The sequence below is a fragment of the Muscardinus avellanarius genome (assembly GCF_963383645.1).
Source record: "Muscardinus avellanarius genome assembly, chromosome: 1".
Taxonomy (NCBI): domain Eukaryota; kingdom Metazoa; phylum Chordata; class Mammalia; order Rodentia; family Gliridae; genus Muscardinus; species Muscardinus avellanarius.
This window is the reverse complement of record NC_137786.1, coordinates 153,499,074-153,515,109: the sequence shown is the minus strand read 5'-3', so window position 1 is coordinate 153,515,109 and position 16,036 is coordinate 153,499,074. Positions and strand designations below refer to the sequence as shown.

The 16,036-nt window shown below is 34.0% G+C and overlaps 1 protein-coding gene across 3 annotated transcripts in view; it reads left to right on the top strand.

Moving 5' to 3' along the window:
• CNTN5 (contactin 5) overlaps window positions 1-16,036 on the top strand; it is a gene marked incomplete at both ends in the record, with an annotated part of 736,851 nt that overhangs the window by 225,163 nt on the left and 495,652 nt on the right. The window contains one exon of one of the 3 annotated variants that reach the window (XM_080710118.1): window positions 4,572-4,793. The exons of the other annotated variants lie outside the window; for them this stretch is intronic. Within the exon in view, the coding sequence (XP_080566244.1) occupies window positions 4,572-4,793 (222 nt within the window). The remainder of the gene's footprint in view (window positions 1-4,571; window positions 4,794-16,036) is intronic. 3 annotated transcript variants of the gene reach the window in all.

Sequence of the window (16,036 nt, the reverse complement as noted above, 5' to 3'; positions counted from 1 at the left end):
TCTGAAAGAAAACAACATCCAGCCAAAAATTTCCTACCCAGCAAAACTTTCTATCAAATTAGATGGAGAAATAAGAAGCTTCCATGACAAACAGAAACTGAAGGAATTTATGTCTTCAAAACCAGCACTAGAGAAAATACTCAAAGAGATTAACTACAAAGAAGAAATAGGTAACACACTCCAGAACTAGAGAAACAAGAGTTTCCATCCAACAGACAACTAAGATTGGTTATCTGTGGAGATTCATTATTTATGTTAGTCTTTTACCTATCTCTAAAGGGTATTGTTTGCCTTTATTGTTGTTAATTTCTAGGATTTCTAGTTGGAATATTAATATACCTTCAGATATAGCATTTGGAAATATTTTATCCCATTCTATTAGTAACTGTTAACTCTGTTTACATTGTCTTTGGATATACAATATTTTTTTTATTTTTTAGGGAGTTTGTATACTCCTCTGTTGCCTGTGCCATTGAAATCATATCCAAGAAATCACTGCCAATTTCAATGTTTTGAGGTTTAATGACCCAGATTTTCTCCTAAAAGTTTATAGTCTTAAGATTTATATTTAGGTCTATTATCTATTTTGAGTTAATATTTGTATATGGGATTAGGTAAGGGTCCAATTTTATTCTTTTCCATGTAATTATTATTTTTTAACAATATTTAGTTAAAAGATTAATATTTCTACCACCAAATGTTCGTGGAAACCTTGTCAAAAATAACTTGACAATATAGGGAAGAATTTAGCTCTAGGCTTTTATTTAACTCCAATGGTTTATATATCTGCCTTTAGAATAGTACTACACTGTTTCAATTATTGTAGCTTTATATAGTTTGAAATCAGAAAATCTATATCTTCTAGCTTTGTTCTTTTTCAAGATCATTTTGGGTACCTAGAGTCCATATTCCATATTAGGATAGATTTTTTTTTCTGAAAAATAAATATATAAATATATGATAGTTTCACCTAAAAAATAGAAAAAAAATATTCTTTGGTAAGAAGGAAAGCAAAAAGAAATATTGAAATGTTATCTTTAAGTCATCAAAAGCTTGGTATCAGACAAATGAAACTGTTATGTGAGATTATCATTTTTAATTTTAGATAAATTGCCATAATACTAGATGTCAACTACTAAGCCAAGCATGGGAGGGAGGGATAGGTAGAGAATGGGGTGAGGATTGGGTGGGGGCTGACTGGGAAAAGTGTGCATGTATGTCTACAAAAGAATGTATCCTACTATGATGTATGAATACAGTGCACCAATTAAAAAAAAATATTCTTGAGAGAGGGTGATCCCTCTTTGGATGATAGGTACGTGGGAGTGAAGGAGACTACAGGCTGAGGTCCAGGCCTAAGTATCAAACAGCATCATGGAGGCTCAATCCTCTTTTCTGAGCATTGACAGTTCTCTTCACGCTTGGCTCTGGCTTCACCTGCACATCTTCCTAGTTTGTGTGCAGGGCAGGATGTGGCTTTGACCTGCTGTGTGCTCCTCTCTGTAGGGCTGCCTCTGTACACTTGAAATCTGCACCACTGGCTGCTTCCTTATCTGGAATGCAAGCCTCCCTTCCCCTTCTTCAGTAAAAGTCCCTTTGTTTTTCCAGGTATAGATAGCTCTGCTTTTTCTCTTAAATGTAGATGATCCCCATGATTCTGTTCAAAACATTGATTTTACATATATCCTTGGCAAATTTATCTATTTTCTTAGCTTCAATAATAATTACCTATTTGATCACCATGTAACCATGTCATGGAGCCTGCAGTCTCACGTTTTCAGAACCTTGATCATAAGTTTCTACAAACCTAAGGGATCTTATAATCAAAGTGAGTTTCCAAGTGCACCTCTGGCTCTTCATCTCTCCTATGCTGAATTCAAGAGAACTCACCTCAAAGATTTGCCTTTTCCTGTTTTCCCTATTACCCATCGTTTAGTGGTACAGACTGTGCCTAGTTTCTCAGTTCCTTCTTGTTTCTAATCTAATCAGTCACAAATCTTATTGATTTTATTGTTATATGTATTATCTCTCTATTCCTAACTACTCTTTGTATATGTTAAAGCTTTGGGCCCTTGAATAGTCTATCGTCATTTATTCCTATTCTAATATGGCAAGGCAGCCAGCGATCTCCAAAACTCACACTGCTCCCCTTTCAAAGCCATGCCACATGAGCAGGATGCTAAGCATTTCATCATTGGTCACTCGCTGATTTTCCCACCCTTCTCTCTCCATTCCAATGTGGCTCCTCACACACTGGGATCCTGAATATTTTAATCCACTAAGTTCAAGCATACTATGCTGCCTTTTCTTCACAGGTCTTCATAAATCTTCTTCCCTTTAGCTCAAATATCTTTCCTTCCCTACTACAGACTTTCCTGAGCTAACTGCTCATGTGCTCTGAGGATCCAGTTTAGATAGAATTTTCCCTGGAAAGTATGTCCTAATGGAGATCCCTAAATCTATTCTTCTGTCACAGCGGATTAACATTGCATGAGCACTTGCCTTTCATAGGCACTGGATGAAAACTCCTTTGAGACTGGGGAAATGTTGTATTCACCTTTGCATCCCCAGATTTTGGCAGCTACTAAGTTCTAAGTATGTCTGTTGAATGTATGAATGGGTGAATAAATAGCCAGATTTCTAGTAACAGCTTTAGGTTCGCATCAGTTGATAGAAAGATAGTTTCTACCACAACAGATGCAACTGAGTACATAACAAAGAAGCCCTAGTGTTGATCAAACAGCCAAGTCACCATTTGGCTCATCTCTGTTTATGCAAATGTCCCAGGCCAATTTCTATACCTCTTCAACAGTATGTATTTTTTTTTTTTGTGTGTGTGTGTGTGTGTGTGTGTGTGTGTGATTTAAAAACACAATGATTCTAGTTTGCGTTTTTAAAACTTTATTACTTTATTATGTTTTTTTCTACTTCTCTACTGGTTACCCTTCCCTACCTTTAAGAACTATAAACTATATTCTCATATTTTATTTTAATTCTTAACACTACCCGGGGATGGTACTTCTTTTATTTTTCTTTTTATAAATGAGCAGGGCAGGGAGTTAACACTAAGCAGCAGACTGCATTGAGAAATGAACAGGTTGAAAGAGTACAACTACAAACTCCCTTAAAGGAAAACTCATTCCCTTTTCATTACCTTATACCTCTAGTGCCAAAACTTGCATTTAATTCCAGGTTTTAGAGGATATTTTATGTCTGCTCATAATCTATTCTCACATAGCTTGCCCACTAGAGGTTAGCTATTTTCAGTTAAAATTGATCTACCTTCACCAGACTTGTGCTTGAACAGCAAAGACTAAAGGACGTGAATCTCTTAACAACCCCTGATGGGCTTAAAATACACATATCATATTCATGTTAAGTGTGGAAAACATCTAAAAATATACTTTTTTGAGTTTCAGAGAAATCATATTTATAATTTCACAGTACAGAAAATGTTCATCTTAATTTGATGCTTAACACCTAACGTGTTATTTTCAAATCACAGAAATGTTTTTTGCATTCCAAAATATCTTTATGAGGCAGTATAATGATTCTATGTAATTTTAATTAAGAGAAAGATTACTGACAAACACAAATTGCTTTTATCTTAAGTCATCCATTAGGTTCAAATATCATATACCCTCGACAAAAATGCTTAATTCTTAAAAGTATTTCCAGGATCAGAAAAGTATCCAGTTCAATTGGTATTAGGTGTAGAAAAAAATTTCCATTTCTAATTGGTCTTTAAAATGTATCATAATAGCTTGTATTTTTCTAAAAATATGATCTATGTACAGAACTTAGTCTCCCATATGAACATAAAGGAGAGTTGATATAACCATTTTCAGGTACTATACACATCTTTTCTAGCCAAATACAATGAGAATTAAATAAATTTTGGATAAGACATTCTCAGTAATCAGTAAAAGTGAACTTTTATAATGGTATCCCCACTTGATAATATTCAGTTATATAAATTATATAACAAAACATAAGGAAATTCTATTCAAGTTCTTTTATATTGAACAGTTAATTTGACCTTTTCTAGATTATGAGGTAACACTTACAACTTAGACAAAATATATATGCTACCTTAGACACATTTCCTACTACATGATAAATTTTAGGTGATGAAGATTCAATCTATACTTATAGAACATATGTGAGAAAGTTTTACTTTTTTACCATTTTTAATTATAAAGAAGGAAGTGATCTAATATATGTGGGATTATTATTATAACATTAAGGAAACTCAAAAGTATTCCTCATGAAGAAAGTATAAGGCTTGAGTTTTGGGCCTTCCTTCCTTCTTTTCTTCTCCCCTTACTATATTTTCTTTATTCATATGTGTTCATTTCTCTTTTCTTATAGATGCTCAATATTACAAACAGTAGATTTTTTTTCTTAAAAGTTTTAAATATAAAGGTAACAATTTTTATGCTCACAGTACAGTATAAATTTAATTACAGCTCTAAGGAAGATTTTCTACAATATCTCCACAAGAAACAACTTTATAGAAATAAAATAAATCTATCTCCTCAGAACTTTTTTATTTTTGTTTTCATTTCTAGAGTACTCCAAAGCTCTTCCTGGTCTCCCTACTTCATATGCTGCTTTGCTAAGAATTAAGAAGAGTTCATCTTCATCACTCTTTGGTTCCAATGCCAGACCAAGATACAGCAGCCCTTCTCTAGGAACTCTGAGTGTCTCTTCACCCAGCTGGCGAGGTGCAGCTCAACATTATTATTCCCCCATCAGTCTTTATCATTCTTCAGATGCCTTCAAACAAGATGGTAAGTGTCAGAGAAAACCTGAAAATGTGGAGTTAAACAAGCAAAGATGACTTTATTCAAGGCTATTGAAGCAGAGGTCAAGATAGCTGCAGTAGAGGAAAGAGACGGAACTTAACTCTAGCATGACTGAAGGCAAGGGAGTTTTAAGAGGGAGGGTGAGGTAGGAAAAATTGGAGAAGTTAAAAGTAGGGCTTTGGTTGGGCAGGTGGAACACTCTTAATCACAGCATTTGAAAGGCTGAGACAGGAGAAACACAGTTCATGACCAGCTTCAGCTATTTAGTGAGGCCCTTTGCAATTCATTGAAACCCTGTTTCAAAATAAACAATAAAAAATAGGCCTGGGCATGCAGCTCAGAGGTAGAATACCCCTGGGTTCCATCCCCAGTACTGTAAAAAAAAAAAAATTAAAATAAAAAGGAGGGCTTGGCCAGTGTGATTATGCCATATGTGTTTATTAATTGGTGTATATGACAATTAGGCTCCTACCCTCTCTTGGAGACTGGGAGATGAGACCTTGTTTCTTGAGAATTGCATTTCAAATGAATAGTTCCCAGGTATTGTGGCCGACATTGCCGGTTTATAAAAATGGCAAGAGACTGGACGATGATTTATATCTCAAAGGGCCTGAGAATGAATTTATAACTGCAAGCTTCTAAAATAAATGTTCTAAAAAAAGGGAAGTCAATATACTGGTCAGGAAGAAAACTGAAGTTTACCAAGCTAAGGGGAATGTTAAGGCCATCTTGATCATAACCTTATCTTTTGTTCTGAACATCTCCCAAGATCTTTGATGCATTTAATTATCATGTAATTAAACTCAATATCAATCCTAATTTAGGATTTAAACTAAATACGTTCATTAACTGGAAGAAAAAAGATATATTTTAAATGACAATTTGACAATAAATATTAGTAGCATTGAAACATCCATATTATTCAATCTAGTGGTTTTATTTCTAGATATATGTTTTATGCAAGAATATAATAATCAGTATGCAAAGATGTATTTATAGACTTAGCATTATTAATTTTTTGTGGTGCTGGGAATTGAACCCTGAGGCATTCTACCTCTGAACTACACTCCCAGCCCTATTTTGTATTTATTTTGAAACATGATCTAGATAGGTTGATTAGAGTCTCACTACTTGCTTAGGTTTCCTTGAACCTGTGAGCCTCCTGACTCAGCCTCCCAAGTACTAGGAATATAGGAGTCTTCCACCACATGTTTTAATACTATTTTTACTCAAAAATAAGAAAGAACCTAAGTATTCAATATTAAGGTATCAATTAATGTAAGAACTATTTCTCAACTATTAACATTTTGATTTAAAAATACATTTTCCAGATGTTCTCTTTCTCAGTCATTCCTGAACATACTAACAGTAAAATATAAGGGTAATTCACAACTAGGGAATTATACTAGTACCTCATTATTACTAGGTTCAATGCCAATCTTTTTGTATATAGTTTATTTCAGTTTCCTCAACAAATATGAAGGTGGATATTGTTACTGTTATACACAAATAGAAAATTAGGAGTGCATAAATGTCTTGCATATGAACACCCTGGTAACATATAGTATAGCCAGTTTTAATTTGCATGTCTCCTGTTTTATGATCAGTATACTTTGGGTAACATTTAATTTGTGACTGATGAAAGAGAAAACATCAAAGATACATTTTGTAAGAACTAAATGACTTGGAAAATTTCTAATGTCAAAGATGAAACTTCTAATTAGGTTGTGGTACCAGATATAGGAAAACTCATTCCTCTTGATTATATGAATATGTCACTCCGTGGAACATAATTCTATAGTGTTGGCATTTAAATTTTATCTGATGTTTTAGCACTCTAAAAGTGTTTTGTTTTTCAAACTACTTAGTGTAAATTTTAAAATTGTTACTATACTAAATCTAATGTTATACTCCATCAAACAAAGATGTGTTGGGGTACATGTTTCTTAGGTATTGTTATTTTGTGGAGTGTGACATAAGGGTGTAATATATTGAGTATCCAGAACTATTAATTATCATATTTGATTTAATTCACTACCAACTAGTATTTTTCCCTTTTGTTCTCTTGATCTAAATGAAAATTTAAGGTGTTTTACAATGATAAATAAAATTTAGAAAGAAAGTATGGATTAGAATACAGGAAAATTATAGTGAGACCCTGTTTCAAAATAAAGAATTAAAATAGGGCAGAGGGTGTAGTTCAAAGGTAGAATACCCCTGGATTCCATCCCCTGTACTGCAAAATAAATGAATAAATAAATAAATAAACAAATAGTCATTAACAATAGAATATCTATATGCCTTTTATTGACTGGTCCCATTTTGATTAATTAGATGCCAAATCATTTCATAATAATCAAACATAAAATGGCATGATTTTTCAGTAGAAGCACTATTTCTGACACAGATGAGACAATTTTACTGGAAGGTCTTCATCAAGATTTTTTTATTTTATATAATGGCCACACACTTGAACATTATATCTACTTTATAAATAATAATGAGTTTTAGCTATTTCAATATAGGCAAATACATCCTAGGTAGGAACAACAAAAGTAATTTTCTAAATTCATGCCTTTTGATTTTAAATGCATATACAAATCACTTAGGAATCCTGTTAAAATATGGATTCGCTTTCAAAGATGAGAAGTAGGACCAGGTTGTCTTACTTATTAAAAGTGTTGATGTTTCTGGGAGTGGTGGCACATGCTTGGGTGGCTGAGACAGGAGGATCCTGCAAGTTTGAAGCCTCAGCTACTTAGTGAGGCTCTAAGCAACTTAGTGAGACCCTGTTTCTAAATAAAGTATAAAATAGGTTTGGGAGTGTAGCCCCAAGGTAGAAAGCCCCTGTGTCCCATCCCTAGTAACACTAAATAAATAAATAAATAAATAAATAAATAAATAAATAAATAGTGTTGAGGTGATGCTGACACTGTTGGATTATACTTTCAGTGGTAAGACTTTAGTCTGAGAACCAATTTAGTATAATGTAAGTCTTCTGCCAATCACATTTAATTCATATTTTAGAATACCTTGAAGAATGAATAGTTTGAGTATTTTCCAAGTAATCCTCCTTATTATTTTTTTTCATTTGAGTATTTGATAAATATTTGCTGAAAGTGACTTTGAATTCATTCTCTCTGACAAGTCTCTGACGTATGGCTTTTATCAGGTAATTCCATTTAGCCTTGATAGAGAGTAAACCTGAGGTTGACATGCTTTTTTTTTTGAAAAATGAGAATACTAACAGAGCCTGAATAGAAAATCCTCCCATTCCTGCTCAGAGTTAAGACAATAAGGACGACAGATGGCACCAAGTTTCTTCTGACATGTAGAAATCCAGTTTAAAGAGTAATTCAGGGAAGCAAATCCTCTTTTGGATATGTATCCTGATAAAACTGTCCCACAAGTACACAAGAAATTAAAAATCATATTCACTGAAAATATTGTTGTGAGAATGAGAAAACCTCATATATCTCTTAGAAGAGAACTATATACAAAAATGGTAGTTTCAATTTCCCCAATGAAATTTAAAAAATGGTAAAATTAGTAGTTTATATCTTTATAAAAAGTGTATATCTCAAAATGTACTGGTGAGTAGAAAGGTTTCTTATATCATTTGTGTAAGTTAATTAAAAACAATATATGCATACATATATGTGATATAATTTTAAGCTGTGAACTGGAAACAGCAAATTGACTATAGTGCTTACCTCTGAATACAAATGTAGCAGGAGGGCAGGTAAGAGGTATCAGAAAAGGAATACAGATGACTTCAAATTAATGATATTTTATTTCTTTAAATAATAACCCTAATTGAGTGCAGTGATGCTCACTTGTAATCCCAGTACGGAGGGTTGAGGTAAGATGATCACAAATTTGGGGGCCAACAGTGCAACGATAACTCAGCAAGACTGTTTAAAAATGAAAAATAAAATAGGTTAGGGAATGTAGATGAGAGTTAAAAAAATCTCTGAGTTCAATTCCTGGTACACACACACACACACACACACACACCCTGAAACAAATAAAAAATATAATGTCTATAATGGGTACACGTATCTAAAATGGCTCACAGTGATGCCCATCTCCTGGCATTATAGTATAATCATTGCACTGTTGTTAGGGCTGAAATAATATTAACTTGCTTCTGGAGAACTGAGTGTGTCAAAAGTCAGGGAATGTGATGTTTAACATTGGATTGCATTTGTCCTGTTTACTGTGTTTGTCTCTGGCTTGGTCTGGCTAACGGAAGTCGGCTCATGTTGAGAGAGGGCCCTACCAATGGACGGTGGCTATCAGCCCATGAGTACTTAAGGCGCTAAGTTCAACAATCCTCAGGAACTGAATTCTACCAATAATCATGAATGAGTTCCCAAATAGACCTGTATTTATTTGAGTCTTAGAATTGGCTGCCACCCCACTTCATCAAAGATATAATTTCAGCAGTCCAGGTTAAACCACACTTGGTTTCCAGATCTATGAAGACAGCAAGATGATAAATACATGCTTACCACACTTCTACATTTTTCACAGAGTTCTTCACACAATTTCACAATTCCCAAGTTTCTTTCATACATTCCACCTATTTAAATTTTCTGTGATGTATTTTGATCTAACTCTAATGTTGGCATATTTTTCTAGGCAGCCCATGTCTATAGTCAGCCAAGATTTGTTTATTCAGGTCTTAAATATGCATTCTTCTTTGTTTTCCTTAATATTCTGTAGAAGACCCAGTTTTTAGTTCTATTTGTTGCATTAACAGATGCTGAGAAGAAAAAAAGCAAATGCTTCAAGTAGAAGGAAAAATATTCCAACCTTTTTTCTCTTACTTGTTAATAAATGTATTATGATTTATTTATTTATTCTATTAGAAATTGTGAAATATTTAAAGCATAACGAAAATGTCATAAAAGGCTTATGTCTCTATATAAGCATTATTTAATTTAATAAAATTTAAAATTTTATTAAGTTTTTATTAAATTTTAACTTTGCCAAATTTGATTCAGTATTTTTATATAAAATTTAAATAACCCTGAGTATTCTATTCATATCATGCTCCCCATTCTCAATTTTAAAGAACCAGTTTTATCACTCAATTTCATATGCTGTTATTACCATATATATCTAAGTCTATAAAATACAACTTAATATTCAATTCATGTTTACAATCTTGTTGATGCATTATAATCATACATCACAGTGAGGTTCAAAGTCACACAAACAAACATGTATACAACTCTTGGTGGGTTTCCCTTCAGGTCCCACCCCCCTACCGATCTCTCCCCATACATAACAGACTGGTAATGATATCTTCATACATGGGCATAGTATAATTTGAATTGTTTCATCACCAGTTCTTTTCTTTCTCCTTCCAACTCCTTCCCTCTCTTCCTACTCATTGTTGTACTGTTTTCTCCCCCAGTTATCTAAAGTTTCATTTGTTTTCTATTTTCTCCCTAGCTTCCACATTTGAGAGAAAACATTTTGATTTTCTGAGACTGCCTGAACTCATTTAGCATAATTCTTTAGTTTCACCATTCTCCCACAAAGGACATAATTTTGTAGTTTTTATGGCTGAGTAAAATTTCATCGTGTATATATAACACATTCTTCTTATCCACTCATCTGAGGGACAGCAGGTTTGGTTCCATAATTTGGGTATGCTCTAAATCTGAAAATGCAAGTATTAGTATAGAATTCTGAGTTTAAATATTTTGCAAAGATACTGAAGAGTGGTATAACTGGATCATATGGTGGTTTCACTTCTAGTCTATTGAGGAACCTCCATAATGAGCTTCATAGTTGTTATATTAATTTGCAATTCCACTAAAAGTATATAGAAGTTTCTATTTTCCCCACACTAGCGAACACTTATTCTTGTTTATATTTTGATGGTTGCCATTCTAAATGGAATTAGGTGGATTCTCAGTGAAGTTTTGTGACATTGATCTTTATTTCCCTGATGGTAATGATGGTGAACATTTTCTATATATTTATTGGTATATACACACACAGCACTTGTTGCAGTTCTCTTTGGAACTCACCCTGCTCACCTCTCCATCCTCACACATGTTGGCGAGATTGGTAATGATAACTTCATATATAGGGGTTATATTATTGAACTACAGGAGAAATACAGGAGAGAGAGTGGAAAATGGAGGAATTAGAGGCAAAATGGCAGCGTGGCACCTGCCACTGTAAGTAAAGTGAATTTTGGAAGGATATCCCTGAAGGGATCAGAAAGCAGACTGTTCCTGCTATACATGCACAGGAATACTTAACAATAAGATACTCTAGGAGAGACCAAGAAGGTGGCTGTGGCAGCCAGTATTCAGGAGAAGCAGACAGATCCAACCAAACCCACCTTGAATTTTTTAAGAAATCTCACCAAAAGTAGACTGTTCCTGTCCCACATGCTCAGGAACTCTGGACAACATACTATGTAAGAAACAGTTTCATGAAGATGGACCAAGATGGCAGCAGTGCCCAGGATTCAGGAGAGGCAGACAGATCCAATCCAATCCACCTTGAATTTTTGAAGACATCTCCCCAAAAGCAGTAGACTGCTCCTGCCACACATGTGCAGAAATTCTGGACAACATACTATGTAAGAAAAATGTCTGGGGCAAGTCTGAGGAAGCCCCACCCGTATTACTGGGACGGCTAGCTGCGTTGGGTGTCCCAGGCAACCTCAGCTTGTGGCTGCCGTGCTAATCTGCACTGAGGTGGGGACCAGGGTGTGCTTGCAGCAGCTGATCCCACTCTGCTCTCTATGTTGAGGCTGCAAACCTGTTTTAAGTGGGGAGATAAAATTCCATTGCTGCTAGGGAATTGGGCTCCCAGCTTCTGCAAATGACATGTGCTATTTTCTCCTACTTAAAGATATATACATATTAAAGAAATATATATTATATATTTTAATATATTTTATATATTTTTATATATTATATATTTTATATATTTTATAATATATATATTTTATATATTTTATAAAATTTATACTATATATTTTGTATATATATATATATATATATATATATATATATATACACACACACACACATATATATATATGGAGGGAAAAATGAGTACCTCTGTAAATGTCCTGCCTACAATGACAGGGACCAAAAGCCTGCCTCCTCGCAGTGAGGGCAAGTCTGGAGCCAGTGAGGCTGAGCCCAGAGCCTGCTGTGGGGCGTGGCTGGGTCTGGAGCCAGCGAGGTTGGGCCTGGAGCCTGTTGCGCAGTAGGACTGGAACTGGGGCCTTCTTCACAGCAAAGGGCCAGTGGGTTTCTTCAGGACCAGGAAGCACCAGAAACTGCTGCTGCATCACCTAATCTCTCAGCAGATTTCCAGATCCAAGTGACTTCTATTAAAAAAAGAATTGGTTGTGAGTGGATCATCTTGTCAAAGTTACTCACCTTCTTGCTTTCAGGCTTTCAGTAAGTGGGAAGAATTAGAAGCGTGGAGAAAAAGAAATAGAAAATAAGGGTGGAGAAATAGAAGCTCTAATACATTGTTGGTGGGATTACAAGTTGGTTCAACCACTTTGGAGAACAGTATAGAAAATAAACAGTATAGAAGGAAAATAAACTTACCATATGATCCAGCAATACCACTTCTGAGTATCTACCAAAAATAATGAAAACCAAATACCAAACTAATGCATGAACAACCATGTTCATAGCTGCACAGTTAGATTCCATCTAACCCCAGTCAGAGTGGCAAGCATAAAGAAATCAAATAACAAATGTTGGCGAGGATGTGGGGAAAGAGGAACTCTTTTACACTGTTGGTGGGAATGCAAACTACTTCAGCTGCTGTAGAGATCAGTGTGGAGATTCCTTAGAAAATTGGGAATAGATCCACCATATGATCCAGCTCTACCACTCTTGGGTATTTTTTCAAAGGCTTTGATATCAGAGAACTATAGTAACACATACATACCTATGTTCATAGCAGCACAATTTATAATAGCCAAAATATGGAACCAACCTAGGTCTCTATCAACAGATGAATGGATTGAAAAATTATGAGAAATACACACAATGGAATTATATTCAGCTATAAAGAAGAACAAAATCATGCCATTCTCAAGAAGATGGAAAGATCTAGAAAACATTATGTTAAGTGAAATCAGCCAGGCATAGAAAGAGAAGGAACATATGTTTTCTCTAATATGCTCAAACTAGGAAGCATTGGGGATACCAGAGGGACTCCAGATAATGGAGGAGAAACCTCAGCAAAGTCTGAATGGAAGGATAGGAGAGGAAGAAGGCTGAGGTTGATTAATGGAGGAGCTATATCCGAATATGTGTAAAAGTATGAATATAGCATGGTTAAGCTGGACATTCAGTGTTGGGAGGGGGGAAGGAGAACCGAGCTGGGGGGAGAGGAAACCAAGAACAGTCTAAATGTATACCATTTTCAGTATGTTCCACACAAAAATAAATAAAAAATAAATAAAATAAAATAAAATAGTCTAATTAATGGAAACAACCTAAGTATCTGTCAACAAATGAATGGATAAATGTGGTATATACATGCAATGGGATTTTACTCAGCTGCAAAGAAGATCAAATATACTTTAAAAATACTTTTAAATTCTCTAATAATACAGTTTAATTTTGCTCCAAATATTTTTGACATATTTAATTAAATGTATTCCTTGATCTCATATAGTTTGTCTCCTAGAAAAGAGTACATAGTAAACATAGTTAAATATAGTCTGGATCTGTAGCTAGAGCCCAGTGCTTTTGTTTCTGATGCTTTATATTTGTTAGTTCTTGTGCATGTGGTCTTATCTCATAGTATGTGATGGATATTCTATCAAATAAAGTCTTTTGTAAGTAGGTATGCAATTAAAGGGGAACAATACAGTAAAGTTTAGTTTAAACCCACCAGTATTTGTCACACTGTATTCTTTCTTTGTGATTATTTTCATTTTTCTATGTCTTCTGTCGAATAAATCTTGTTTCCAATATTTAATTATTTTCTTTGTTGTTTTACATTATTTGTGTGTGTGTAGTAATGCAGATTGAGCCCAGGAGCATTCTAACTTTGAGCTACACCCCATCCCTTTCTCTTGTTTTATTTGAAAACAGGGTCTTGTTAGGTTTCTAAAGGCCTCTCTATGCTGCTGAGGCTATCTTTGAATTTCTGATCTTTCTGTCTCAGTCTCTGTTGTTTTGGATTTTATATATTATATGCCCATTCATTTAATGATTGCCATCAACTGTTCTTTAGTAATTGTCATTAATATTTTAACTAAGAAATTTCCCAATATAAAATTATTCAATAATTTTATTTTTTCAAAATGAAATACTTATTACTACTGGTTTATTAATTTTTATCTTTTTTATAAAAAATAAGTCAAAAATAAGCTGGGCGTGGTGGTGCATGCTTGTAATACCCGCGCTTGGGAGGCAGAGACAAGAGGATCGCGCAGGTTCGAAGCCAGCTGCGCGCGCTGGCTTAGGGGACCCTGTTTCCAAATAAAAATGTAAAAATAGGTCTGGGAGTGTAGCCCAGAGGTAGAAGGGCTTCCAGGAACCCCAGTACCACCAAAAAAAAAAGTCAAAAATATATATGAGTATTTAATCCTAATATTTATTTATTAATACTATAACCATAAGTTTTTGGCACAACCATTTGTGTTCATTATTGTCTTAATGAAACATATATATAATGTTTTTGGGTTTTTTTTGTGGTACTGGAGATGGAACCCAGGGGCATTCTACCTCCGAGCAACACCTCCAGCCCTATTTTTTATTCTTTATTTGAAACAGGGTCTCACTAAGTTGTTAAGAGCCTCATTAAGTAACTGAGGTTGGCTTTGAACCTACGCAACCCTCCTGTCTCAGCCTCCCAAGTACTGAGATTACAAGCGTGCGCCACCATGCCCGGCTGAAACATATATATATAATATTGACAATATACTGTGTTATAGGTATTGTATGCTTAAGTCTTTATTTCACCTTTTCTTTTAATTCATAGGTACTTTAGCAGGGTGCAAAACTCAGAAATGATAATTATTTTCCCTTAATTCTTACCTTCTGGCCTCTCTTTCATTAAGTACAAAGTCTATTTTCAACCTGTCATTCCTTTGTAAATGAACTGCTTATGTAAGTTATTGTTTTCTTATTATTCATATTTTATATATTTATTATGTAATATCTAAAAATGGATTTATATTATATTTATCTCCCTAGTATTCATACAGCAGTTTCAGAAGAAAAACCATGCTTCACTTCAAAAATACAAAAATACAAAATATAAAATTCATTTTTATGTTGTATTATAAGGGCATAAATTTTAATCAACTATATTTATTTTCAAGATTTTAGATGCATTATTTTCTAGTCATCTATTCCTACTTAATTTCCACTGTTTTTGTTTTGGTTTTTATCATTAATCTATTCTCTCAATTGTGTATTTAAGTATCATAAACATATTTATTTGTACACTTTAAGTTAGGCAAAATTTTTAAATGTTATTTATCTAAAGTGAATCCTTGTTGATATTGTCTTGTGTTCCAATTATCAACTTTGATTTCTTTTGCAAAAGTAGATTTTCCATCTGTGTTGGAATTTAGCTTTTTCTACAGTTATCTATGAGATGGAAACATTTTATCTTATTTTATTTTTCCCTCTCTCCTCTGTCCTTACCCTTGAGTTTAACCAATTTGTGGTCATTGCCAACTGTTCCTCTGATTTCTATGTAAAAATAAATATAATAACATTTTGAGATACCTCTCTGCCCAATTGGATACACTGAGATTAAGTCACTAAGCCCAATCATAGTGTAATTTAATTCCTGAACAAGAATCTGTTTCTGACTGATTTCATATTTACAAGACCACACATTTTAATGTACATATGGCCGCATATGTTAAATTTTTGAAAGGTACATGGACACACACCAAAAGCACACAATGTATTATAATTCTCATTCAAAGTTATGTATGGGATTCTGCATAGAAGAGGTTCATGTAGTCTAACCTGTGTTGTATGAAGATGAGAAAGTATACCAAGGAACTAATAAAAAATATATTGTATGTTGGTTCCAGATAGAACAAATACATAAGAGAACTGTGAATCATCTATTATCCTTATAGCATAATATAAATACCTGTAATACAATTACAAATACACTTATATTTCTTTTTAAGGAGTCTAAAAATTTTATCTACATTTATGGAAAACCTCCATTAAATAGTAAAATCC